Source organism: Onthophagus taurus, chromosome 11 (assembly GCF_036711975.1).
Source record: "Onthophagus taurus isolate NC chromosome 11, IU_Otau_3.0, whole genome shotgun sequence".
Taxonomy (NCBI): Eukaryota; Metazoa; Arthropoda; class Insecta; order Coleoptera; family Scarabaeidae; genus Onthophagus; species Onthophagus taurus.
In genome coordinates, this window is record NC_091976.1 from 5,627,467 (window position 1) to 5,655,378 (window position 27,912).

The window sequence follows — 27,912 nt, forward strand, 5'->3', positions numbered from 1 at the left end:
GTACGAATGTTTCTAATTCAGGCAAGGCTCTGTAATAGCCCCATTGTACAATGCCCGGACTTAAAAAAAACATTTGTTATTACAACAGACGCTAACAATGTAGCTATAGAAGCAGTAGGGGAGATCGAGGCACATTCGGACACTTTTGTAAGAGACCAAAATTATAATACAAAAAAGAAACCGGCTACAATGAATTCAAACTCTTTATTCAATGACGTAATACATATCTAAGTTAATTGGAAACTTAATTATTGCATTTACTCTTATAGTGCTTGACTTGATAGATTGTGGCTGTTTCAAAATGACATCAGACCTAGGGACCACTGACACGTCCAAGATATTCGGGAACACAAAACCTGTATTGCCTTTTTCTCAAAAAGCTGACCTCGTATTCATCAGATCGATCATCAAGGACTTTGCCAATGTAATATTTGATGCTTTTTTTTGTAGAAAACTTAACCAAAATGTAATTATCGATCTCAATTATTGTTTCAAACTCTAGTAAACCTGGAACATCAATTTCTTCATCTTCTAGGTCCATGTTGTATAGATGTGATGAATCAGAAGAATATTTGCCTTTTTTTCTTTTTGGAACCTCGATATCTGAATCAGATGAAGATCTTCTTGAATTTTCTTTTGCCATTTCTTTTCTTTACTTACTTTCTTTTCAGTGTTTAATTTTGACACCACCTTCTTTTTTCTGATTTCTTACTTTTTGTTGGAAAGACTTGTCTTGTAGCATTTCTTAGCTTGTTTCATCATTTTAAGTTTAAATTTGTAGGGTAAATTTTGTAGCTTCCTTGCCTGGATTTACGTACAATCTTTCGTGGGGGTGCTCTTGGAAAAGGGCGAATTACAACAACCGTGTAATTCTTTTTTCTCTCTTTGAATACGTTTACAAGCAACTCTTCAACAATACTTGTCACCATCTTGAGAATGTCAGTAGTAGCTTGGATTCCAGAAGGACCAAGACCTCATTGATCCAGACAAGATCCAGAAAAGTCACTCATTGCATCTTGTTTTGCTACGGAAATATCTAAATCCCGAATTGCCACGAATGTGCTGAAAAGCCTGTTATTGACCATTGCTGAAAGGTAATCATGTTCAGAGAAAACTTGAGAATTTAGCAGCCAAATTCCTGTTTTAGCAAACGCCGAGGGGTAAACCGTTGAACAAAATTATTCACTAATTCTTCACTAATTCCCTTAATTCCTTACTATTTCCCCTAATTTTATTAATTTCCACGCTAATTCCCTACTAATTCCTCTAATTTTACCAATTCCCACTCTAATTACCTAGTAATTCACCAAATCTATCAAGTGAACTACGCCACAAAATGGTGAAAAATAAATCAAGCATATGTGTTTGTAGTATACGTATTAAAATAAAAAAAGTTGGTAAAAAAGCTAGAAAAAAAACAGTTTATTTTTACATAAAGATACAGGTTATAGTACAGGTTATTTATAATAAAACTAAACATAATTTTTCTAGTGTATAATATTATTAAACAAAAATAAAAAATTACTGTTTTTTAAACGCTTTATATGTGCCCTTAATGTTAAGTTGGTCTGCCCGTTTTATTTGAAATGGGCCGCCACCAATTAAATTAATAGGACAGTAAAAAATAAAATCTTTATGAACGGTATCAATGTCTTCTTTTCGGGGCCAAATAAATGTGTCGAGCTCTGCTTTCAGAGGCTCTGCTTTATTTTATAATGTGCGTTTCCTCTATCTTCAATTATCCGACCTATAAACCACGATTGGTCATAGAAAATCTCGTAATAGTTTTCTAAGAGTACCTCAAGTCCTCCATATCATCGAAGTCGTCGAGTTCCATCACGTCTGAGTCAATGGATGAGTCACTGCTTGTGCAACTAGCCTGATCCATGGGTAGCTTCTGTTTAGTCAAGGTCGGCAGGGAATTTTTGAAAGGTGTTTTTCTCGGTATTTTTCTTGTACTGCCTATAAATCTTTTTAATCGGTCAGTACTTAGTCTACCGTTAGACTGATCTAAAAGCCAGCAGTACGATGACTTTTTAATAATTGAAGAATTTTTACCGACAATGAGTTTTACATATGGTGATTTTTCCGATACATTATGCACTTTTTCGGAAAAGTCTTTTAAACTTATAGAATTCGTTCCCAAACTATCACATTTGCGATCTTCATTAGAACTCTCGCTAGAAATTAAGTCCATAACCTCGTCCATAACTATATCGTCATCATTACTGATATTATTCGTTTTTGCCACATCTTGGTCAATTTCATTTTCTTCGGGGTTTTCGTCAGCTTCAACGTCGTCTTCGTCGATGTCTTCATTCTCCTGTGTTCCTTCGTTATTTTGTTTGTGTCTTATTAACGGTACTTGCATATATTTCCAATCATTTTCTTGTGCATTGATTCCAAATTGTTTCATGTCCTCTATGACATTTTGTAAAGCTTCTTCAACTGTAGCTTTGATATCCAAATTGAGAATTTCTTTTTCACGTGGTAAATTTTCTTTCTTCAGGCTGTTTTGTAATCTTTTGTCTTCCCTTGGAAATGTAAAAGTTCCCCTAAGATAGTTTATTGTATCAATTGTTGTCTTAATTCTCTCAACTCGGTTTAGCATATCCTTTATACTAAAATTTATTATAGTTGAATACGTGGAGGTCATGGACCTGGCAGCCCGAAATAAGGATTCACATGCTTGGCTACCAAAAATACCGATACTGAACATCTCTGGTTTTAACTCACCGCTTTTAAGCTTCCATATTAGTTTAATCAATTACTGGTTAAAAAGTTATCTGTTATTTTATATTCTTTTTTTCCTTGAATCCAGGCTCTCCAGATCCTAGTAAAAAATACAACATACCAGATGCGATATAATCTAGTACCCAACTCAGTGCTGGAATTTAAGAATGACGATTCGATGTAGTACATAAGCTTAAGATACGCCACACTACCTTCACTTTGCGGAATTTCCTTATTCAGTTGTTCAATTACTATTAAACTGCACATTTTTTCTGCGGATGCAAAATTCATCTTGTCTTCACTTTTGAGATCAGAATCTGTCAGGAGATGTTTGTCTTTTGGAACCTTTAAGATCAATTCCCTGAGATGACTAGAGGTGGCAGTGTATTTCCCAATTGGCAAATTTATTCCTGATTTTAGGAAACGAGTACGCATTTTTGTTAAAATATGGGTGGTGTCCTGTACATAACATTCATCATTTTTTTCGAAGTTGCAGTGGTACCACTCCCAATCTGGAACTGGCAAAGAATGGAGTAGCTCAGAATCTTTTGGGGTTGTTTTGTTATTTTTTTTATATTCAGGTGCTAAACGAGACTTCAAAGTATTTAAACGCATAGCTCTTAAAAGCCGAGTATCCCCGTCTGAGGAAAATCCCATAATTCTGATGCCAAATTTTTTAGCTTCCTCCTTCATCCATTCTCCAACTACACCCATGCGTTTGTAGAACCAAAATCAAAGAGGGCGATCACGCGTTTGCAGTTTTATGCGACACGACGCCATTTTGCGCAATCTACTTCGCTTCCAAATTCTTCCAATTTGTTTCTAATTCCATACTAATTCCCCACTAATTCCCTACTAATTCCATTATTCTCTTATTAATTCCCCGAATTTCCAGAGTAATTACCCAAATTCACCACTAATTCCTCTAATTCCCCACTAATTCCACACTAATTCCTCTAATTCCTTACTAATTCCTGAAGATTGTACACCAAAATTCCCCTGCGAAATACCCCTCGGCAAACGCTTTCACGATGTTTATAGGGGTAAATGATAATAAGAATGGTTCACGTGAAAGTTGAGGAATGTGATTTATTTTAATCGTTATCCTAGGATTGGAGTTCAAAAAGTCGTTGAATGATGCTTTACACCTTGATTTAAATGGCCCATAGATCCGGACATCTAGAGGCTGCATTTGGTGGGTGGCGGCCAAATGTGCCCTAGTGCGGCGGAAATGAAAGTAGTTTAATACCGTTTTCTCTACAATAACAACCATAGAAAATAGCTTCGTAAAAATGAAACTCTCTAAACAAAAACTTCGTACTAAAAATTGAACGCATGTTGCGCCATCTGTTGGGGATATTTTGGAATTATTCAGCTAAGAACCGAACCACTAGAATACAGGTTGGATTGGGTTTATATAAAAAAACTCCAACCACAGAATAACTGTTTGGAAAATGTTTGGAGCCACTAACGGTGGCTCCAATTAACGTTCCGACTGGTTGGGAATTCCTCAGATGCAATTACTATGGCAATTACACCTGTCAAATAATGCCACACATTTGAATATCACTGCATCATATGACATGTGAGATTGCATCTGACGAGCTTCCAATAATTTGTAACGTTAGCTGAAACAAAGCTATAATGTCAATTATAATCTAATTATTTAATCATACCATTATTACTTTATTATACTCTTACCGAAAAAACACTTTAAAATGACGTTTTTATCTGTCATTCTGAATAAACTTCAACTTTTTAAAAGATGAAGTTAGCGACAAATTTATAAATATAACACAAATTGGAATCTCTACTTTTTAAATTAAAAGAATGATACTGGTAATAATTGTTATTGCTGTCTGTCAGCATTCCCACTATTAATAATAAAATTGTTGGTTTATAGTTATTTAACCAACAAGTCTATTAATGAAGGCGATTAATTATCGAGATATTTTAACGCGTGAGCGAGCGAAGCGAAGCGAACGCGTTAATTATTGAGATAATTAATCGCATTTTAATATACGAGTTAGTTACAATATTTTTCCGTTGACCGTCTTTTCAACAAAATAGAGAAAATCCATCGTTGAAAAATCTCCCAATTCTGTCACTGGCAAAATAACCTCACTTTTAATGTTTCATAATTTATTTTTGTAGTCTTACCAAATAGATATAGTGGTCGGTTGGGTCGGTATTACAAATTTCATTGGACAATATTTATTAAATTGACTACTATTTAGTTCGGTCGGACTTTCTTAAAATCGTTTATTAATAGAAAATCGTTTATTAATAGGTGCCATTAATGAATGATTTTGTATACATTTATAAATCATATAAATACACGGTCGACGGAAAATTAAATTATTTCAGTATAGACGCTAGTGCCATCTTACGGTGGGATTTCGACATACAATCAGTCCTAAGTAGGATCAAGGTCTATTTTGTTTGCAAACAAATGCCCTTGCTTTGGCTTCAAACCGGTATACGGGCGAACATAGACAATGCGGCTTCTATATATACAATTTCTTTGGTTAATTTAATTTAGTAATTTTGTAAATTTTAGGTTACGTTAATGTCAAAATTTGACAGTTTCGAATTATGTATTTCAAATAATTCATTAACATTATTAAATAACTTAAAATGAATTAAAAATTAATAACGAGAAAATTCATTTTGGTAAAATAATTAAAAATTAAAATATACGATTTAAAATCTAATAAAGGTGTGAAATTGATTCAATACGTTTTTGACATTTGACACATCATACAATTTATAACTAAAAATATTTAAATTCTTTAAAACAGTATTATTTATAAACATAATCTAAACTTAAATCGCTTTATAGCATAATAAATATTTACGTAAGTATAACCATACACAATTTATCGGTAAATTTGATAACTTAACCTCACTTTCTTAAAATTTATTTTTAGGTTAGAATCTCTACATTCGAATATTTTTTATAAAAATGGTTTTATCAAATCAATTATCATTCGTAGTAGCATTAATTGTATCGTTGCTCTTATTTTCTGGTATGCAAATGTACAAACAATGGTTTATTTCAACGCAACTAAATCATTTTGTTGGTGGTTATTTGGGATCGCTTTTATTCGTTTTTTCGTTTACGGCCGTCGGAAATTTAGAGGCAAGCGTTTTCGGGAAATCGTTTCAATCGAAAATGTTTCCCGAAGTAATAATATGTTTATTATTAGCCCTATTTTCCACTGCAACTTTACATAGAGTTTGTGTAACTACGTGTTTATTGTTTTCTTCGATATCTTTGTATTATATAAATGGTTATTCACAGAAAATACATGTACCAGTTAATGTTGCTAGTAATGTTCATTTGGGGAAGAAAAAAAATAAGTAATGTAAAAGAAATTTTATTCTATTTCAGTATTTGTATTGGTAGAAATCTCATTGTTTAAAGTTATTAATCCAGTTAATTTACTTCTAATAGATTTCTTAAAGCTTCCTTTATCTTTTCTCGTTTTTCGTGGCTTTTTATCAGCGCTTTTTGTGTTTAAGTGACATTTTTCTATGTGTATTTTGTAATTTTGCTAAAAATAAATAAATTTAACTTAAATTAAAAAGATATTAACTCATTTTTTACCAACCATTTTACTTAACATTTTATTGCAGCCTTCATAGTGGCATGGAATTTTCGGTACATCCACTTTTTCGTGAAATCTCTTTATATGAAAATCTAAATTCTTTTTATATAAATAAACCCGCTCACAATTTTTGTGGGGACATAGAAAAACATCTTTTTCATCAGGAGATTTATGAGTTTCTTGATGCTGTTTTAAGTTATGTTTACTTGCAAAGTTTTTATTACATATCGAACAATTCAACCCTAAAAAAATGTAGGTATAATAAAAGAATCATCATGACGCTTAAAAATCGACGGATAATCACTCAAGTAAGCCGTTACAAATAAAAAAAGAGCCGAAAAGTGTAAAACTTACTGAAAAATTACTTTAAAGTTTTGACGTGACGTCACTTTTTGTGACGTCATCGACCGTGCTAAGCATATTTTCGCAGCACATTTGGTTAAAACGCATATTTTCGGATGAAACACTGTTGTTTCTCAGGTTTTCGACGCACAACGACTAAAATATCTGTGTTTACCATCTATAAACTAAAGATAATCTAAAATCTATACCTGATGCCCTACCCCCTCTTTAACTTATTGGTTCCTGAATGCTATATACTGTTGTCAGAAGACTATTATTGCTATCAGAAGATTAAATACTGTTAGTAAAAGACTAAAAACTGCTTGGAGACGAAATACTATTTCAAAAAGTTGGAAAAGACTAGATACTGTTTTCAAATTGTTGTTTTCTATTGAGTCCAGAACGCTAAACATTACTGTTAAAGATTTTAACTTACTTGGACAGGCGGAATACTGCTTCCAAGACTACTTATTGCTTTCAAAGACTTTAATAATTGTTTGGAAGAGAGATATGCTTTCCAAAAAGTTACCTACTGCTTTCAGAATGTTAGATACTGCTGGAAAAGACTAATAACTACTCAGAAAGAAGAGATATGCTCTCCAAAAAAGGTACCTACTGTTTCTAAAATGCTAAATACTGATGGAAAAGATTACAATCTGCTTGGAGAAGACTAGATAGTGCTAACAAACAACTACAAACTGATTGGAAAGACGAGATATTGCTTCCATAAGACTACTGACTGTTTTCAGAGCGCTATATACTACTAGCAAAGATTAGGACCTGCTTGGAGAAGACTAAATATTGCTGGGAGAAACTACTATCTGCTTGGAAAGACAAGATACTGTTTTCAAAAGACTAATAACTACTTTCAGAGTACTAAATATTGTTGGAAATACTACTAATTGCTTGGAGAAAGGTAGATATTGTTGGCAAAGACTATTTAATGCTTCCAGAACACTGTATACTGCTGCCAAAACACTACTAAGTGCTTGGAGATTACAATACTACTGGCTGAAGACTATTTACTGAAACTATTCTTGTGTTGAGCGATATCTTTCTGTGTCCCTTCCATTACAGATTTAAAAATCGCTGCTACAACAGATTCTTTGTCACCCAGATGCGACATATTTTTTTTCACGTTACATTCGGATCCACCTAATTTACTGATTTATTTGCGAATTTTGTGTAGAAATTCCACTTTGAGTTAGGTCTGAAGACGCACGGCTAAACCCGATACTTTCTAGTTCTAGGTCTAGTGTTAGTTTTACACTATCACTAGAACTAACACAAGACCTAGAACTAGAATTATTCGGGTTTAGCCGTCTTGAGAGACGTGCGGCTAAACCCGAATGTTTCTAGGTCTAGTGTTAGTTCTAGTTTTAAATGTTGTTTAGCGTTAGATTGTCGTATATTTTTAATGAAAGAAAAGTAAAACTAACACTAGAGCAAGAGCCAGAAACATACAGGTTTAGCCGTGCATCTCTTAAGACGGCTAAACCTGAATGCTTCTAGTTCTAGGTGTAATATTAGTTCTAGTGACAGTGTTGCATTTTTTTATTGCAGTAAAACTAGAACTAACACTACTTTTATAATCAAAAAAACTAAGGAGGCGATTAAATTGTTTAAAACAAAGGTTGAAAAACAGACGGAAACACATAAGTTTCATCCAAAGCTGACAAACACTACTTCCACAGTATTTAATGAAAAAGAAGAAGAACTATTACAAAAGGGACTAACATATGCCCCAAGAAACCAAAAGGACCTACCAATGCTGTTAATGGAAATCCAAGCAACAATAAAAGGACATGAAAGAGAAAATATAATCAACAAAGATATCCAACTAATCCTAATAAAGGAAAAAAAGAATCGATAACAGCTGCGAAGAGAGACAAAGAGGCAGAAGAGCACAAGATTATCAAGAACATAAAACAGAAAATTAAAGATGATGGTCTAATAGTAACTCCAGCAGACAAAAATGCAGGAATGGTTATAATGAAAAAAGAACAATACATAAAAACGACAGATGAGTTCCTAAATGAAAATAATTTTGAGACCATAAATAAAAATTCAACCATTAATTTCCACAAGAAGACCAAACAGACGATTAAAGAAAACATAAGAGTAATAAAAGACTTCATGAGTGACAGCAACAACCTAATACCTATGAACCCACAAGTACCAAAACTGTACGCCCTACCAAAACTACACAAAAATAATATGCCAATTAGATATTCCCCACTGAGTGGAATTATGGCTGACCTTTTTATGAACAATTTAGAAAATAATTACATTATCAACAACAATAACCCACACCGAGAAGAAATTGTTATATGGATTAGATATGTTGACGATATCGTAGTATTTATTAAAAATGAACATCAAATAGATAGTCTCCACAACTACATTAATATGCTACACCCCAAAATTAATTTCACAGTTGAAATAGAGAATGACAATAGGATTAACTTTCTGAATATTACACAGACACGATGTCATGATAAAATAAAGTTTAACATATACAGGATGATTTATTATTACCATCAAACTTTGACATATGATAACTAATCGAATTACCAAAAAAAAATGTTAATGAACATATGTCGTATTTCAATTATTTGCGAAATTATAACACTTTAAAGTTTTAATTTTTATATCATAATTAACTGCTACATTTTTTTAAAACACATAAATTTTACAAATATTGTTTAAAATAGCCTCTTTCTGCTAGAATACATGCTTCACAACGACGAATTAAAGGGTTCTTCAGCCGAATTAAAATGTCTGGTTGATTTCCTATTTCAGTAGCAGCCATTTGTATTCTGTTTAATAACTGTTCTCGTATGTTAATTTCCACTTGATACACAATTTGTTTAATTTGACTCCATAAGTAGAAATCCAATGGATTAAGATTAAGATTATCTAGGTGGCCAAGCAAATGGAACATTATTACCAATCGACTTGTTTGGAAAATATTGGTTTAACCACTCGATAACTACTCATCCACGATGAGGTGGGGCACCATCGAGCTGGTACCACATATTTTGAATTATATTAAGAGGTATATCGTCAAGTAAACCAAAAAGTGTATTGTTCAACAAGAAAATCTGTAATTTACAGCGTTCAAACGTCCATCAAGTACATGCAAACCTAGTAAATTGTTGTTAAATATTCCATCCCAAACGTTGATGCTGAATCGTTGTTGAAATTTCCTTGGTCTAATCGCATGCGGATTTTGTAATGTCCAGATATTTTCATTATGGTAATTATTTATACCATCTGGTGTAAAACATGATTCATCTGTCCAGAGAACATTTGAAATGAGGTCATTATTTTGGGCATATTGCTGCAATAACCATTCACAAAATGTTAACCGTTGCTGATTATCTCCTGGCTGTAGAGTTTAAACATTCTGTTTACGATACGGATGAAAGTCTTCGCGGTTCAATACGCGCCATGCAAAATTTTGACTTTCATGTATGTTCTGTGCTATTCTTCGCATGCTGATGGAAGGATTATTAATAACAGCATTAATTACAGCTTCTTCGCCCTCTACATTAACTACATGCGGTCAATGGCGCTGTGGAGATCTTTCTTGATATTCTCGTACTGATTGTCGAGCATTTCCATTGCAAAAACCATACACGAAAATTATATCAGCATATTCTTCAGTGCTATAAACGTACATTTTGAGTTTCTTCTTGTATTTAATAATTAAACCTTACAGCAAACTCACATATTACAATGACAACTTTGTTTTTGTGGAATGTTTGATTTTACTGACTATTAATAAATTCGCTGCAGAAAACTTTAAAATGTTATAATTTCGTAAATAATTGAAATAGGACATGTTCATTAACATTTTTTTTTTGGTAATTGGATTAGCTATCATATGTCAAAGTTTGATGGTGAGCTAATAAATCACCCTGTATAAAAAACCTACACAAACAAGTACAATGGTTACAATGGACTCATATCATGATAACAACCAAAAATTCTCAGCATTTCGACCTTACTTACACAGGGCCTTTACGTCAAATCTTGAACAACACGAACTGGAAAGGGAAATTCAGGTCATTCAACAGATTGCTAGTGAAAATAAATTTCCACAACAACATATACAAAAACTCATCTCAAAAATACAAAGTAAATTCGACTTAGAGAATATTTAGAATACTTAGAAATTTACTTTTTGTTGTGATGGTATGATTCGAACAGTCTTTGGTATCTATTCTGTTACCTAAGGTTAATGGTTTTCATAAAAGTGCGTTACCTAATTATTTGAAAACTTTGATCATGACATGTAAACAACTTTTTTTCTATCTCTTTTAGTTTCGGAGATAGCCTATGCGGACAACAAAATTGGGACACCCTGTACAGGTGGGCCAAATTGGACACTTTTAAAGGGAAACTCCTTTTTCTATAAGAGATAGAGGAAAAATGATATCAGTGTCTGAGGCTCGGTTTTTATAAGAAAGTTAATGGCGAAAACCGCATTCGATATCTCTTACAGTTTCAGAGATACAGGTGTTTTTCAAAAAAGTGCATTTTTGAAAAGTCGTCATAACTTTTTTCTTATTGATAAATCTTCCTTTCTGTGAAAACATTTCCGAAGCAACTTTTTATGTAGAATTCGATGGAATAAGGTATTGCTTTCCTTAAAGCAATATTTTAGTGGTTATTGACATAAAAATGATTTTTTTGAATGGAATCCTATATATCATATATATCATCTTTCTTTTTTGCAAAATCGACGAGAGCATAAAATTTCCTTTCCAAAAATATAGCACATCAGGTGTGCTATATTTTTGGAAAGGAAATTATATTATCTAATAGATAGTATGTTTTATACAATCTGGGGAGAATGCAGAGACTGCAGGAAATTTATATCATGAACGATACCTAGAGAGGCGGCAACCTTTTAACGATATTTTTAGAAGATTGTGATATAATCAACAAACTAGCGGCCAATTCGAAAAGAAAAGATCAAAAACTTATATACCAAATGAAGACGGGGAATTAGAAGTAGTAGTGTTAGGGGCAATAGAAAATAACGCACAGATATCAACGCGGCAATTAAGTGTAACCACAGGAATTCCAAGAACCAAAGCTAGGCGGATTTTGAAAAAATTCTGATTTAAGCCATACAGAACTAGCAAAGTTCATTACCTCAGACCAGGAGATCTTGAACGGCGCATGAATTTTTGCCAATGGCTCTTGGAAAAATGTGACGAAGTACGCAATTTTTCTTTAAATTGTATTTGGACAGATGAAGCGCATGTGAGTAGTGCTGGTGCACAGCACAAATAATATATTTGAACATATTTAGGCAACAGATCGAACCTGTTGTTGATGATTTACCTCTAGCGCACCTGCGAAATGTATTTTTTCAACATGCCTCACAATGCTGCAGTTGTCACCAATTTTTTGACCGCAGCTTTTGGTGATTGTTGATTAAATGGAATGATTAAATCTATGAACGTAGATAGTATTAAAAAAATAAAAGACAGTAGTTGTTGATTGAAAAAATAAATAATGCGACGAATATTATTGATAAGAGAGCTAATTATTAAATGTTGTATAAAACAATCAAAAGAAATAAATATATTATTACAAGATAAAGGACTTTTAAATAACCAACAATTAATAAGTTATGGACCCAGACTACAGTCGTTAAATTAAACAAATAAATTTACGTAACCTTAAAAATAAAACATGATGCAATCGACTAGCAAGACTCTAGCAAGGGGTTCTACAAATGGTAAAAACTGTAATTGATCAGTCTAAGATGAATGAAACAGCAAAGCTAAGTCGCTGATAGTGCAATGTGTAGCGGATAGCCAGTTAGAACATTTACGAGAAAAAGAAACAGCATATGAGATGTGGAAAGCATTGGGCAAATGTTTCTCAAGAAGAAAATGTTGGCAATGAAATTGAAGGAAGGTGAGTGCCTGAATAAATTTATAAATGAATTTGAAGAAATTTTAGATGAAGATGTAATTTATTTGGCATTACCTAAATCGTTTGCAGCAATTGCTACAGTTATTGAAAATTTATCATCTAAGGAATTAAAATATGATTTTGTGAAAAAACTGTTATTGGAATTTTGAGAACAGTACAGGCACTAATCAGATGGCATTTATGACTGATAAAATCATGTTACAAGTGTGGTAAACGGGGACATTTTAAAAAGGATTGGTGGTATAATAAAGGAAGGGGTAGTTTCTTTATTTTATACTTCAGAAATCAACGTGGCAGATATATCCGTGGGCAAATACCTGGAAGGTACTCAAGAGGAAAAGGTTATGGTAATCAACCGAGAAGTAATTATGTCAATAATGAAGAAAAGAATAACAACAAAAGGAAAACTGATTATAGTGTTCCTGATACAAGTGTATGCTTTATGAAGGAATTGGATACAAATAAGCAAGCAAGTGGAACGGATTTAAAATTCCATATAGATTCAGGTTGCACTGATGATTTAGTCAATGATAGGCAGGTATTTAAAAATCTATTAATGTTAAAAAATCCAATTAGAATAGCAGTGGCGAAAAATAATAGTAGTTTGGATGCGGTAGGGATAGGAAACATATTAGTCAAATATATTATATCATTAGACGTTTCAGGAGTTCTGGCCAAAATAAAAATTTGAAAATTCAGATTTAAGTATTATCAATTGCGTTTTCTTCGATTAAAATATTTTCAGATTTCTAACACTTACAGTTATACCGGAAGTCACCACCTACTTTATTTGTTTAAATGGAACACCTGTATATTTTTACAAGTTTGGATTTGTCTGTTTTCAAGGCTTATGAATAACTTTACTTATTGCAATTTGATATCAATTTAGGATTTAGAACATGCTTAAGCAACATGATGGAGTATATTTTGGTGCCGAGAACGGCTGTCTAGATCGTTTGGTCACTTTACTATGGCACGTTAACTTTTCGAAATTTTGAAGCACCATAACTTCATTTTTTTAAATGGCAACCCCCATATTTATATTACTTAGTCGTCTTCGGCGTCTCATTCTACATATTTTATACTCCATATGTCCTATGCCTAACCTTAACAGTTTGAGAAATAATTAGGGTTTTTTGAAAAATGCTAACATATCATATCGATATTAACCTAGCGTGCCATGGAAAACAAATGTTTAATGACTTATTGACAAACGTCTAAGTCTAATTTACGTTGTTTGATGCTTGTGAGTCTAAAACCAGTTAAAATGGATATTAATAACGTAAATAATGTTTATACAAATGAAGAAATCCTTAATTTATTTTTTGTGCACGGAAAGTGCGACAAAGTTCTTAGTAGAACTTGCAGAATGTTTAATGAAAACTATCCACATTTACCTCCGATGACAAAAGGTAAATTTTTTACCTTTTTTTGCATTTTGGACGAATTAATCAACTGACGAAAAAATGTAGTAGATAATACAGCGGAAGAGCTGAATACCCTGGCTTATTTCGAGCCCAGTCCCAACGCCTCAATTCATGTATAAAAAATAAATTAAGAATTTCTTGACTTGTGTAAATATTATTTTCTTATTGTTATCGATTAACTCTTTTTAGTACTAATATTAAGGGACCTAATAGATAATTATTAGCTCACATGCATAGCTCACATGTATCAAGTGACGTACACAAGTGAGTCTTTGACAAGAACTCATTGAGAAGGCTTGTTTTCCATGGCACACTAGGCTAAATATCTACATATATGACTATCATATATGATATGTGTGCATTTTTCAAAAAACGCTAATTATCTCCCAAACTATTAATGTTAGGTATGGAATATATCGGATATAAAAGATGTAGAATGAGACACCGAAGACGACCAAGTAATAAAATATGGGGTGTGCCATTTAAAAAAATGAAGTTATGGTAGTTCCAAATTTCGAAAAGTTAACGTGCCATAGTAAAGTGACCAAACGTTCTAGACAACCGTTCTCGGCGCCAAAACATACTCCATCATGTTGCTTAAGCATGTTCTCAATCCTAAATTGATATCCCAAAAATTGAGTGTTTTCTAATTTTTTGAACAAATGTCTGCTGGAGCAGATTTTTCTAGAAAAATTCGAATAACTCGAGAACGACCGAATCAAATTGCAAAAAGTAAAGTTATTTATAAACCTTCAAAACAGACAAATCCAAATATGTAAAAATATACAGGCTGTTCCATTTAGAAAAATAAAGTAGGTGGCGACTTCCGAGTGCTAGAAATCTGAAAATATTTTAGTCGAAGAGAACGCAATTGATAATACTTAAGTCTGAATTCTCAAATTTTTATTTTGGCAGAACCCCAGAAACGTCTAATGACCGGTCTTGTTGAGACACCCTGTATATTTGTTCTTGTTTTATAATAAAATAAGTTTTATTAATTTAATCTGCTCTTTGTTTATGAGTTTATGCTTTAATTCATTGTAACCAACTATCTTGATATTACTTATAAATATAATCTCGTTTTTCTTTTATTTCCAAAGCCTACTTTTTCAAAATCCGCACATATAAGTTTTAAAGTTGTATATTTCAAAAAAGACTTGAACGAAATATCAAGTGTGCTATATTTTTGGAAAGGAAATTTTATGCTTTCATCGAATTAGCAAAAATATATAGGATGATCCATTTAAAAAAATCATTTTTATGTCAATAACTGTTAAAATATTGCTTTGAGGGAAAGCTAACTTATTCCATCGAATTCTACCTAAAAAGTTGCTTTGGAAATGTTTTCACAGAAGGGAAGATTTATTAATAAGAAAAAAGTTATGACGACTTTTCGAAAATGCACTTTTTTGAAAAACAGTCTGTATCTCTGAAACCGTAAGAGATATCGATATGCTGTTTTCGCCATTAAGTTTCTTATAAAAATCGAGCCTTAGACACTGATATCGTTTTTCCTGTATCTCTTATAGAAATAGGAGTTTTCCTTTAAAAGTGCCCAATTTGGCCCATCTGTACTTTGTTGCGTACGTGGGACACCTGTATATTGGACAAATGAGAATGGATATTCGCGACGTACATATGTAACTACATTTTTATTGCGCATGTCCTACATATTAATTTGTTAACTTTAAAAAAGAACTTTTTCTTGATTAAATTTTTCCGATTTTGGAATGAGTTTTTTCGTCAAATTTTCAAATTTCCAGAAATTTGCAAATAAAAGGTTTATTTTTTCCATTTTTAATTAACTTATTAAAAGCTTAATGTGATTTTCGGTATGTTCTACACTTTTTAACACTTTATTTTTATTTTAAACATGTTTTTTGAGTCATTTCACATTGATTAAAAAAATCATCAATTTTTAAGCCACATGATGATTCTTGAATTTTTCTAAAACTTATTAACAAACTTTATTAACTCAATTCTTAATAATAACTTACTTTTTCGTTGACATTCTCTTCTATGCTCCAAAAACAAACTCCATTTATCGAGAACATCTCCGCATTCACAAGTGTACGTATTTAAGTGTACCCTTTTATGTCGATTGCAATCCCTAACCGTAACAAATCCTTTGTCACATTGATCGCATTTAAAAGGCAATTCTCCTGTATGAACATAAGAGTGTTGTTGTAAATGCCGTTTTCTTAAAAATCCTTGAGAACATTGTTTGCAATTAAAGGGATAAACTCGTTTAGGATCATGACATCTTTGAATATGCTTTTTAAGCCCCCATTTATTCGCAATTTCTCGATTACAATCATCGAAAGGACATGTTAATCTTTCTGTTCCATTTTCATGTTTGATTTTTTGATGTCTCCTCAAATGGGAAGAGTTTGTGTATGCTTTAGTGCAATTACTACATTGAAATGGACGCTGAAATTACTCATATAAGTGTGTTGTTTTAAATAGTTACGTTAATATACCTCTCCGGTGTGTAATCGGATGTGATTAATTAATTTACGATTTTTTGAGAACGCTGCTAAACATCCGGCGTGAGTACATTTAAATTTCTTTTCTTTATTATTAGAAATCGATTCGTCACTACTCGTTTCTGTCTCTGTTGAGGTGAAATCGGATAAATTAGTTTTTAAATCAGAACGTCCCATTTTATTTCGATTTTTTGAGGTTATGTGAGGTTATGTTCGGAAACTTCAAATTTCAACGTGCTGTCAATAAAATAAGGAATGTTCGATTCACTTAGTTTTATGTCATTCAAATTAATAAATAAATTTATTTAAAATTATTTACTCAATTTATATTAAATAATGCAAATTTTTATTGCTATATTATTCTAATTTTTAATTATTAATCTAATTATTTATTAAATAAAATCACTCTTTTTAGTTGACAGCGTTGACAACTGACTTAACCTTAAAATTTTTCAATCAGCCCGATTTATCAAAAAAACATTCCATTAAACCGTTGACTTTAATTTTATTTTTGTATTTTATCATTAAAAAACCATAAATATGGAGGAAGTTGACAATATAATAATAGAATCTTTAAAAAACATTAATTGGTGGGTAAATAAACATAACCTCACTTTATTTTTATTAAATTTATTTTATGTACAGTTCGATAGATGAGGAAATAACAGCGATTAAACATTTCGAACCAAATCTAGTCGTAGACGCTGTATCTTGCTGTTTAGAGATGATTACTCCTCAAATAAAACATCCTCATAAATTACCTGCTTCAATGAGTGGTCGTTTAAATCTTGCTACAAATCTGGCTGAAGCAATAAGAGATTTGGGATTTCGAGGTGATATTGGATATCAAACAATCCTCTATTGCAATGAAATTGAATTAAGGAGAGTTTTAATGTTTCTAATTGAGCGATTACCTCGAGAAAACGATGACAGTTTACCATTACAAGAACTTGGTATAACTCAACAATTAAAGAGAAAAATAAATGAAAACGTGAGATTGTGTTTGAGTAAACCTTGGGTTCCATCAAATTTATTAATTAGTGGTGTTAGAAAATGTGGAAATATTTATTTCCAACAAAGTTATATGAATGTTTATCCACTAAAAAGTGAGGTGATTAAAGTACCTCAATGTTGTAAAAGTGTTAATGAAAATCGCAAACAATATTGGGTGCATAACATGTTAGATGTTACAAAGCAATGCACTGAAAGGAATTTAATTGCATCCTTATTGTTTAAAGATTACGATTTGAAATCTGTAACAATGCAAAGTGAAAATGAAATGTGTATAAATAAAGATGTAGTGGATGATGGATGTGTTAAGAAGGTTAATTTTAATAAAGTGAGTCAAGAAGAATGTGTAGGGAAAGAAAATATTAATAATGAAGGCCAAAACTTATTGATCATAGAAGATGAAAAATTAAAAATTCAAAGATTACAAGATGAAGTAAAATTCAATAGAATCAAATTAAAAGAAGTAATGTTTTTTATTACGTTTTAATTAAGTAAAATATTTAATAATTCCCGATAGATTTTAGATAAAAAAAATAAAGAAGAATCGATCCTAAAAGAACACATCACGCAATATAAAATAAAATCAAAAACGTTAGCGGTACTTTCGGATGAAGAAAACTTATTAAAATTAAAGAATTTGGTACAAAATGGAAACAATAAATTAGAAACGCTAAAACAACAATGGAATGAGGTTCAAACACCTTTATTGCGAGAATATGAAGAGTTGCAAGAAAATAGTAATCACAAAGATGTAAAGAATATTATATGTGGCTGAAGTTAGATTCATATTCGAATCTGTACCAGATTCAGATTCATAAAATTACAGTTGACCAGACAAGTATTGAACTTATCAATTGAAAAATCGTTTTCTGAAACTACAGAAGTTGTACCCATCTGTGACTACCCTGGATAATTCGAATAGACCCTCTAGTATGTTCCCTATCTACCCTCACCCCAAGATTTGCTGTAGGGGCCAAGTGGTGAATTTTTTAATATTCCTCGTTTTCAATACCATACCTAAGTATGGGATAGACTGGGACTAGTCTAAATTATTGCATTAGGTCCTCTGGTATCCTTCTAGCCCATCAGCACCCCCAGATTTGCCGTAGGGGCCGAAGGGTGAATTTTTTTAGTATTCCTCGTTTTCAATATCAAATTTAACCCTGATTTTCTCAATAACTAGAAACTGCAGCACCCTGGGACTACTCTAGATTATTGCATTAGGTCCTCTGGTATCCTTCTAGCCCATCAGCACCCCCAGATTTGCCGTAGAGGCCGAAGGGTGAATTTTTTAATATTTCTCTATATCTCAGATTTTCAAGAGCAAATTTAAACATTACTTTCTCAATAACTAGAGACTGCAGCACCCTGGGACTAGTCTAGATTATTGCATTAGGTCCTCTGGTATCCTTCTAGCCCATCAGCACCCCCAGATTTTCCGTAGGGTCGAGGGGTGAATTTTTTAATATTTTATGTTTTCAAGAGCAAATTTAAACATTATTTTCTCAATAAATAGAGACTGCAGCACCCTGGGACTAGTCTAGATTATTGCATTAGGTCCTCTGGTATCCTTCTAGACCGTCAGCACCCCCAGATTTGCCGTAAGGGCCGAAGGGTGAATTTTTTAATATTTCTCGTTTTCAAGAGCAAATTTAAACATTATTTTCTCAATAACTAGAGACTGCAGCACCCTAGGACGAGTCTAGATTATTGCATTAGGTCCTCTGGTATCCTAGCCCATCAGCACCCCCAGATTTGCCGTAGGGGCCGAAGGGTGAATTTTTTAATATTCCTCGTTTTCAAGAGCAAATTTAAACATTATTTTCTCAATAAATAGAGACTGTAGCACCCTGGGACTAGTCTAGATTATTGCATTAGGTCCTCTGGTATCCTTCTAGCCCATCAGCAGCCCCAGATTTGCCGAAGGGTGAATTTTTTAATATTCCTCGTTTTCAAGAGCAAATTTAAACATTATTTTCTCAATAAATAGAGACTGTAGCACCCTGGGACTAGTCTAGATTATTGCATTAGGTCCTCTGGTATCCTTCTACCCATCAGCAGCCCCAGATTTGCCGTAGGGGCCGAAGGGTGAATTTTTTAATATTCCTCGTTTTCAAGAGCAAATTTAAACCTTATTTTCACAATAACTAGAGACTGCAGCACCCTGCGACAGGGTACAGAAGTTGTAGCAATCTGCGACTACCCTGGATAATTTGAATAGACCCTCTAGTATGTTCCCTATCTACCCTCATCCCAAGATTTGCTGTAGGGGCCGAGGGGTGAATTTTTTAATATTCCTCGTTTTCGATACCATACCTAAGTATGGGATAGACTGGGACTAGTCTAAATTATTGCATTAGGTCCTCTGCTATCCTTCTAGCCCATCAGCAACCGCAGATTAGTCGTAGGGGCCGAAGGGTGAATTTTTTAATATACCTCGTTTTCAATAGCAAAATTATTTTCTGAAGAACTAAAGTCTACAGCGCCCTAGGACTGGTTTAGATTATTATATTTAAAATTTATTCAATATTTAGTTTGATTTGAAATTATAATTTTCATATGGCGTTTACTTCTTTATTAATGAAACTTGAACGACACTTTTCTAAATTTTGAGAACCATTAAAGCATTTAAATTGAAAAAGATTGCAGGTAAATATGAAGGTAACGGGAGACGCTTGTTCAAAAGACATGTTTGGTGGAATATTGGCACAATTTTTAAAATGATACCACCGTTGACATTGATTGCAACAAATGTATTGCGATTCGTTATAGAGACCACACCTAGGGCAGTACTTTTTAATATTTTCAGAATTTTCCAACAAGTACGTTTGTAGCCTAAACCGGTATTCCTCTGTATCCAATTGTTTATTTACATAAAAAAGATCATTAATATTACCACGTTCTCCTATAACGTTCATAAAATATATAACAAATATTCCACAATTTGTGCTATCTGTTTGTTTAGGCTATTTGTGGTCTTTAGCCATTTTCCAACCTTTAATATTTATTTGTTCATTACGACTTTTTGTTTTATTACACCTTTGGAAAAACTTTTTAATTTTGTTAAATATATTATTGTCCGTATTTGTTTGACCGGAATCGAGTAAATAAATTAATTTTTCTGACATACTTAAAACTATTAATATCCGTAAACTATAATTAGTAAATAGAGTTTACGTTATATGGAATAAATACGTACTTATAATTATTTACATTTTCCACGAATACTTTTAAATTTACGCAATCGTTTCCGGAAAACATAAATTGCACTGAGAGAATCTAAATCTAATCTTTATTATCTATTAGTCATTTTTTTTAAATATGAAAGCGCAAATGCATCGATGCATTAGTCTGACAACCACTTATCTGTTAATGTTTTTGAATTAACTATTGTAGAATTTTTACTTGAATGTAGCAGTAAAAAATCGTCGCTCATTAATTTAATAGTGGTGTTACGGTACTTGTATATTCCAATCAAAAAAATTTGGGTGTTTTGTAAATTTTGATTTATTTTTATTGCTTTCAAGAGGACCAGAGGACCTAATGCAATAATCTAAACTAGTCCCGGAATGCTGCAGTCTCTAGTTATTGAGAAAATAATGTTTAAATTTGCTCTTGAAAACGGGGAATATTAAAAAATTCTCCCCTCGGCCCCTACGGCAAATCTGGGGGTGCTGGTGGGCTAGAAGGATACCAGAGGCTCTAATGCAATAATCTAGACTAGTACCAGGGTGCTGCAGTGTCTAGCTATTGAGAAATTAATGTTCCCATTTGATATTGAAAACGAGGAATATTAAAAAATTCATCCATCGGCCTCTACGGCAAATCTGGGGGTGCTGGTGAGCTAGAAGGATACCAGAGAACCTAATGCAATAATCTAAACTAGTGCCAGGATGCTGCAGTCTGTAGTTATTCAGAAAATAAAGTTTAAATTTGATATTGAAAACGAGGAATATTAAAAAATTCACCCTTCGGCCCCTACGGCAAATCTGGGGGTGCTGATGGTCTAGAAGGATACCAGAGTACCTAATGCAATAATCTAGATTACTCACAGGGTGCTGCAGTCCTTAGTTGTTGAAGAAATAATTTTTAACTTTGCTATTAAAATCGATGAGTATTCAAATATTCATCAGTCTGCCTCTATGTAAATCTGGGGGTGAGGGTAGACTGTTTAATTTTTAATTTTGCTATTGAAAACGAGGTATATTAAAAAATTCACCCTTCGGCCCCTACGACTAATCTGCGGTTGCTGATGGGCTAGAAGGATACCAGAGGACCTAATGCAATAATTTAGACTAGTCCCAGTCTATCCCATACTTAGGTATGGTATCGAAAACGAGGAATATTAAAAAATTCACCCCTCAGCTCCTACAGCAAATCTTGGGATGAGGGTAGATAGGGAACATACTAGAGGGTCTATTCGAATTATCCAGTGTAGTCGCAGATTGCTACAACTTCTGTAGTTTTAGAAAACGATTTTTCAATTGATATGTTCAATACTTGTCTGGTCAACTGTAATTTTATGAATCTGAATCTGATACAGATTCGTATATGAATCTAACTTCAGCCACATGTAAAGAATTACCTATGTGAAGTTAATCCCCATTTTTCTAGCCCCCAATTAGATAGGATTAGACTCGACCGATTTTGATAAACAATATCTCATTTGAAAGCTTAATTCTTGATTCGAAATCTCTTTCAAATTTACCCGAAAATAACACAAAAATTACCATTTTTAAGTGGTCATAACTCGTAAACGATGTACTCGATTATGAAAATCTATACATTATTCGATTCGTCATAGTTTCTTCTATGAAAATTACAAAATGCCTGATCTCAATTCTGTCCATTTAACCTTGTACAGCCCTCGGAATGACACTGTGTTCGGCTTGTTATTTATGCACGTATAGACGCCCGAAAGTTTAGGCCCCAATTAGGAAAAAATTACTATGTATAACTGAAGAACAGTTTTTAACGGATTTTAATGTTTTATATCTCAAACGAAAGCTTACGTTCGATCCCTCCTCTGCAGTGATAGATTCCTGCTCTTGAGATAACTTTTTTAATAATGAAATTACTTCATCGGTAATAATCTCTATTTTCTTAGGACCGAGACTTCTGCAGTTTGTAATTAGCGGATCTGGCGAAACTAATAACATATTGAACAGATCCTTGGTGTTGATGTTTCTGAACGTTTTTCTAGCGGGATCCCTCCGAGACCTTCGACAATCCTTGCTGCGCGCAACCTAAGAAAGCTGTCCAATAGGCAGAAGAGAATATTTAACAATGTCCATTTCATGAATTAACAGTTTATGAACACTTGCCGGCATGTAATACTAATTATATAATTGAATATACAATTTAGCAGTGTCTATGGCATATTCTTCAAATGTTTCCAAATTTATTTCGTATCCACTTCTAATTATATCTCATAGTATCTCATTCACTCCTGTGATCGCACTGGATAGCGATGGATTAGAAAAATATCTTCGAGCAGTGTTGCCATCATTACTTATTCCATCATTTCCTTGCGAAAGCGATCTTGAATTAATCTTTTTCTTGTCCACATTTTCCGGGCCTTTTTTCTCACTTGTCAGGGTTGAACTTCAAATCTGTAAGTAATGTGCAGCAGATATTCGAAGCATCTTATTCACGCGGGGTGACTTGATAACCCAAAAATGAATGGCCCTTCATCAACAGGCGTTGATGCGAGTCTAGCCAAGTTATTCATTTCTTTAGGTGTTGCACCATAGATATAACACTTGAAATGACTCTTGTGCAATAACACTGCAGACCTTTTCGTCATCACCATTTTGTGATCCACAAATATGTCTTTGCCTTCATTTGTAATATGGGTCGGAGAAAGACCTTTTATTTCTGTTTCCACTTTGTCCTGATGCGCCATCTATGTTTGTATCTATATTTTTTTAAAATATCACTGATACTGCCAACTAAACGTTGAATACTGTGATCAAACAAAGCTTGAAGCTTTACTTCGGCAGTAATCTCCGTGACAGCTATACCATCCGGATAACACCCCTTCTTTGCTTTTAAAAGCTTGTGATAAGAAGGGTAGATATTCGCGTTTTGTAGTTTTGCTTGGTTACAAATTAACAAGTATTGTTTTTTTGTTAATTTCACATCCACATATAGTGCTAAGGCTTTGTCGCCTCTTAATGTTATTGGTACAGGTTTGTCAGGACTTTTATATGCTTTCTTAGTTCTTGTCGCTCTCATTGGAGAAATTTCAATTTGTTCCACAATTTCGGTTTTGAGCGTAGACTAATCTGGGCTGCGTAAACCAGCTCTGCAGAAGTTAATTGTGCCACTACAGGTAGTAAACGTCTTTAATTTGTTTTGTCACTTACTTCTTCGAAAACTTGTTTGGACGACCCAAATGTGCCTTTGGCGATGAAACATCACGAGAAGAGCCTGTTTATTGAAGCCGCGTTTAAAACAATTCCAAGAAATTAAACTATGCCGTCGAACCATTTGGCCTTTCTTGTTAAAAGGTTTTTTAGTATATGATGACATTTTTACCAGCGGTCTTTTAAATGCACACAAAAATCTTCAGTCACTTTTTTCACACATCCGGTTACGTGATGATCGCAGTTTTCTAGTCTTAATTTGTCTGTTATATAACTGTAGACACTGTAGTTTCTATTGGAAACATTTGCTTCACATCGCCACGCGTCGAACATAGCTCTTCGAGTGAGTTCGTTGTTGATTTAACCAACCATTTTTAGAAAAAGTTGGATGCAAACGGAGAATTTTATATTAGCTTGACTAAAGTCGGACAATTATGGTAAAATTTACATTACATCATTCGTTTCTTAATGACGTCGTAATAATATTTTAAAAAAGCACATGTACTAACTGCAAGACACTTTACATACCTTTAGATGAAATTTTAGAAACAGAACTGCAATTGCTAGACGCTGTTTCAAAAAAACAGGGCTGATAAATGTAACGATTTAAGAGGCTGCTGTAGATCCTTTCCTACATGCGATTGCCAAAAAACCCCGAACAAACGGGCAGATTCCTGTCAATTGTCAATTTATGGAGACATTAGAAAGTAGTTTGCAATTGTTACAAACCACTTAATAAGAAAACCCTTTGTGCATTTTATCCAGCTAATATAGCAGGTTAAACCACTGTGCGTCTGGCTGAATGCGTATATCGAACCGCACGATTCAAAATATTTAAGGATTCCGATTAAAACACAAAAAACCAATTAATCAAACACATCAATAAATTATCTCCTTAATTACTTGACCAATTTTAGTCATCAACGTCACAATCGAAAGTATGATACATAATTCATTTTTTTTTATAGTATGCATAGCACAATTGTAGAACACAATATTGTATAACAAAATTAAACGAAATAATGTTTTGCAGCCTTTCCCAGTGGTCGAGACTGCTTTACACATAATATAGATAAATATTATCATATTTTTAGAGTTTTAAGATCAAAACACCGATACGCGGAACACACATTTCAGTTATTACCTACTGTTTTTGTTATAATTCCGCATTATTGCTCGTGTTCTGCAGGCGACGCAGAATATCCTCGTTGCCGAGAAGCTGGATGGCCTCGATGTTGGGATGTTCGTGCGTTCTCGTCTCATGTTTAAATGCGAATGATGCAATTTCTGATGACACCGATGCTACTTTCAAGTCGCAATGGAGGTCGCTGTTTCTTATATACCAAGGTGCATTCACTATGCACCTTAGTACTTTGTTTTGGAATCTTTGAATCAGACTTGCATTTGACTTGCAGGTCCAAATCCACAGTTGGATTCCGTATGTCCATTTTCGTTTTAATACTTGCTTGTATATTAGCAACTTGTTTCTTAGTGATAACGTAGATTTTCTGCCAATAAGCCAATATAGGTGTCTAAATTTGATATCAAGTTCTTCACATTTTTTTTGACGTGATCTTTCCATTTGTGTTTGGCATCCAACGTCATACCAAGATATTTTTCGGTGTCGGCGTAAGGGACTGCAGTGCCATTTAAGTGTACCAGGACGTAGTTTACTTTTTTATAAGTAATGTTTATGTATGTCGATTTATTTGTATTTAATTTTATTAGCCATCGTTTGGTCCAGTTTTCTATTGAATTTAAGGCCAATTGTAACTTATTTGCTCCAACTACTTCATTTTCTGCAACAGCCAAGATCGCTGTGTCATCTGCGAATGTAGCTGTTAAAGTTTCTGTTGTCTGAGGAAGGTCGAATGTGTAGAGTAAGTACAGTGTTGGGCCAAGTACACTTATTTGAGGAACACCGGTTTGTATTTCATGTAGTGGTGAGTAAGTGTTTTCGTGTGTGGGTGGTAGTATTTGGTCTAGTTTGTAATTTTGTCTAGTTTTATTAGTTAGTGATAAAAAGGGTTCTTTGTTATATATGTGCTTTGTTATTTAGAGTAATAATTTACTGCTGAGTGATCTGAGTCCAGCCCTAACTCTTCTTCTTTGTTTACGACGGTCCGGAGTTTTGCTTCTATCTGTTGGCCAACTCTATTGCATGTTTCAGTTCTCTTAGATATTAAGCCATTACTAGTTTAATCTATACCACTGTAGTTTGATGTGGTTCAGTACTAATTGTATTGTTCAAATAGTAGTCAATATTACTTTTAATGATAATTGCACTTCTACCTCGAGCCGCAGATACGATTCTCGTGTAAAGTGAGTTTCGGAGATAACACATATATCAATATTATTTTCTTTAAGTATTATTGGTAGTGTATTTTGATGCTGTAGTAGACCCTTTGAATTTCACAGCATTATTTTTAGTTGCTCTTTTTTAGACATTTTGAATCGCTCCTTGGTTTAAGTTGCTTTCAATGAAATTTAGACGTGCATATAATATTTTTATTGTTTTTTCTTATTGAAGTATTTTTTCTAGTATTAGATCTAATTTACTGTCAGCCTTTTTATCGATTAATGTACTTACAGTTTTCTCTGCAATTTCACTACTCGCTTTTTCACCATAGCTTTCTTGTATTTGAATTTACTGTTTTCTTATTCCTGATGGCTTGTAGTTCCTTAATCACAATGCATCCTCGGTAGTTCGCTGGACGATTTTCTCCACAGTTGAAACATTTAGTCGGGATTTCTTTGGCTTTAGTGCATTCGCTGGTCCAGTGTTCACCAGCGCATTTAACATATCCCTGATTTTTCTGGCAGTAAACTATGGTGTGGCTCCAACCTTGACACCTTTTGCTTTCAGCAAAATTTCTTATTAAGCTTTCAAATCAGATTTTTATTTATCGAAATCGGTTGAGTGGTTCTCTTGTTATAATCAAAATATTATCCTATCTAATTGGGGGCTAGAAAAATGGGAGCTAACATTGCATAGGTTGAACAACTAATTAAATTTAATTTCATTTAATAATTTTTTTTAAATTTTAGATAAAAATCCAAGAAAAGCGTACGAAAATCAAAGAAATTCGCGTTAAAAATCAACAATTAAGCAACGATATAAAAAGTAAAGAAAAAATGGAGAAAGGTTTAAAAGAGGAATGCGAGCGAATTGGAAAGAACACAGGAAGATCGGCTTACACAAAACGAATTTTGGAAATAATTGGGAACATCAACAAACAAAATAAAGAAATTGATAAAATTTTGGATGATACTAAACATGTTCAAAAGGAAATTAATAACTTAAACGGCCAATTAGATCGATCTTTTACACTTTCTGATGAACTTATTTTTCGGGTTTGTCTATTAATTCAATTCAATTAACTAAATTTTTAAAATAATTTAATTTTAGAATGCAATTCATGATGAAATGTCTAGAAGTGCATATAAACTCTTGGCAACTTTGCATAGCGATTGTGGGGCAATAATTCAAGCGATCACTGAATTAGGTCTAACAGAACGTGAATCGAGGAATTTACAAGAACAAATCGACTCAGAAGTGATGAAATCAACCGGGGTCAGTTTGGAAAGGGTTAATGTTGATTTACAAAATGTTAAAAAGGAGATTCTTGCTTTGGAAAATGAGAAAAAGGGGTAGGATTAAGAAATAAAAAAGTGTGAGGTTATATTATTTTATTGATTGTTTATATTTGTCAGTTTAGATGGATTATTTTATATTCAATTGGATGTATTTAATGAAATAAATATATTTATATGTATTATTATTTAAACAACGTCTTTAATTCTTGTTATACTGTAAATAAACATAACATCACTTTATTTTCATTAAATTTATTTTATGTATAGTTCAATAGATGAAGAAATAACACTGATTAAACATTTTAAACCAAATTTAGCCGTAGATGCAATATCTTGTTGTTTAAAAACGATTACTCCTCAAACTTTGAATAATCCTCAT

At 33.1% G+C, this 27,912-nt stretch overlaps 3 protein-coding genes across 3 annotated transcripts; 2 read left to right on the forward strand and 1 right to left on the reverse strand.

Annotated features, from left to right (window-relative positions):
* Nucleotides 1–5,314: 5,314 nt before the first annotated feature.
* On the forward strand, nucleotides 5,315–6,327 carry LOC139431675 (protein KRTCAP2 homolog). The gene is made up of 2 exons (XM_071199764.1): nucleotides 5,315–5,591; nucleotides 5,664–6,327. Exon 2 carries the CDS (start codon nucleotides 5,699–5,701, stop codon nucleotides 6,098–6,100), a length of 402 nt encoding a protein of 133 aa, XP_071055865.1. The 5' UTR covers nucleotides 5,315–5,591; nucleotides 5,664–5,698; the 3' UTR covers nucleotides 6,101–6,327.
* LOC111418603 (zinc finger protein 184-like) lies at nucleotides 6,098–16,799 on the reverse strand. The gene is made up of 4 exons (XM_023051169.2): nucleotides 16,552–16,799; nucleotides 16,069–16,501; nucleotides 6,348–6,586; nucleotides 6,098–6,290 (listed from the first exon to the last, which is right to left on the reverse strand). The coding sequence occupies exons 1-4, from the start codon at nucleotides 16,732–16,734 to the stop codon at nucleotides 6,114–6,116; spliced, it is 1,032 nt and encodes a 343-aa protein (XP_022906937.1). The 5' UTR covers nucleotides 16,735–16,799; the 3' UTR covers nucleotides 6,098–6,113.
* A 171-nt stretch (nucleotides 16,800–16,970) lies between these two features.
* LOC111418606 (coiled-coil domain-containing protein 22 homolog) lies at nucleotides 16,971–27,675 on the forward strand. The gene is made up of 5 exons (XM_023051174.2): nucleotides 16,971–17,147; nucleotides 17,203–18,031; nucleotides 18,086–18,319; nucleotides 26,985–27,290; nucleotides 27,346–27,675. The coding sequence occupies exons 1-5, from the start codon at nucleotides 17,098–17,100 to the stop codon at nucleotides 27,589–27,591; spliced, it is 1,665 nt and encodes a 554-aa protein (XP_022906942.2). The 5' UTR covers nucleotides 16,971–17,097; the 3' UTR covers nucleotides 27,592–27,675.
* The last annotated feature ends 237 nt before the right edge of the window (nucleotides 27,676–27,912 follow it).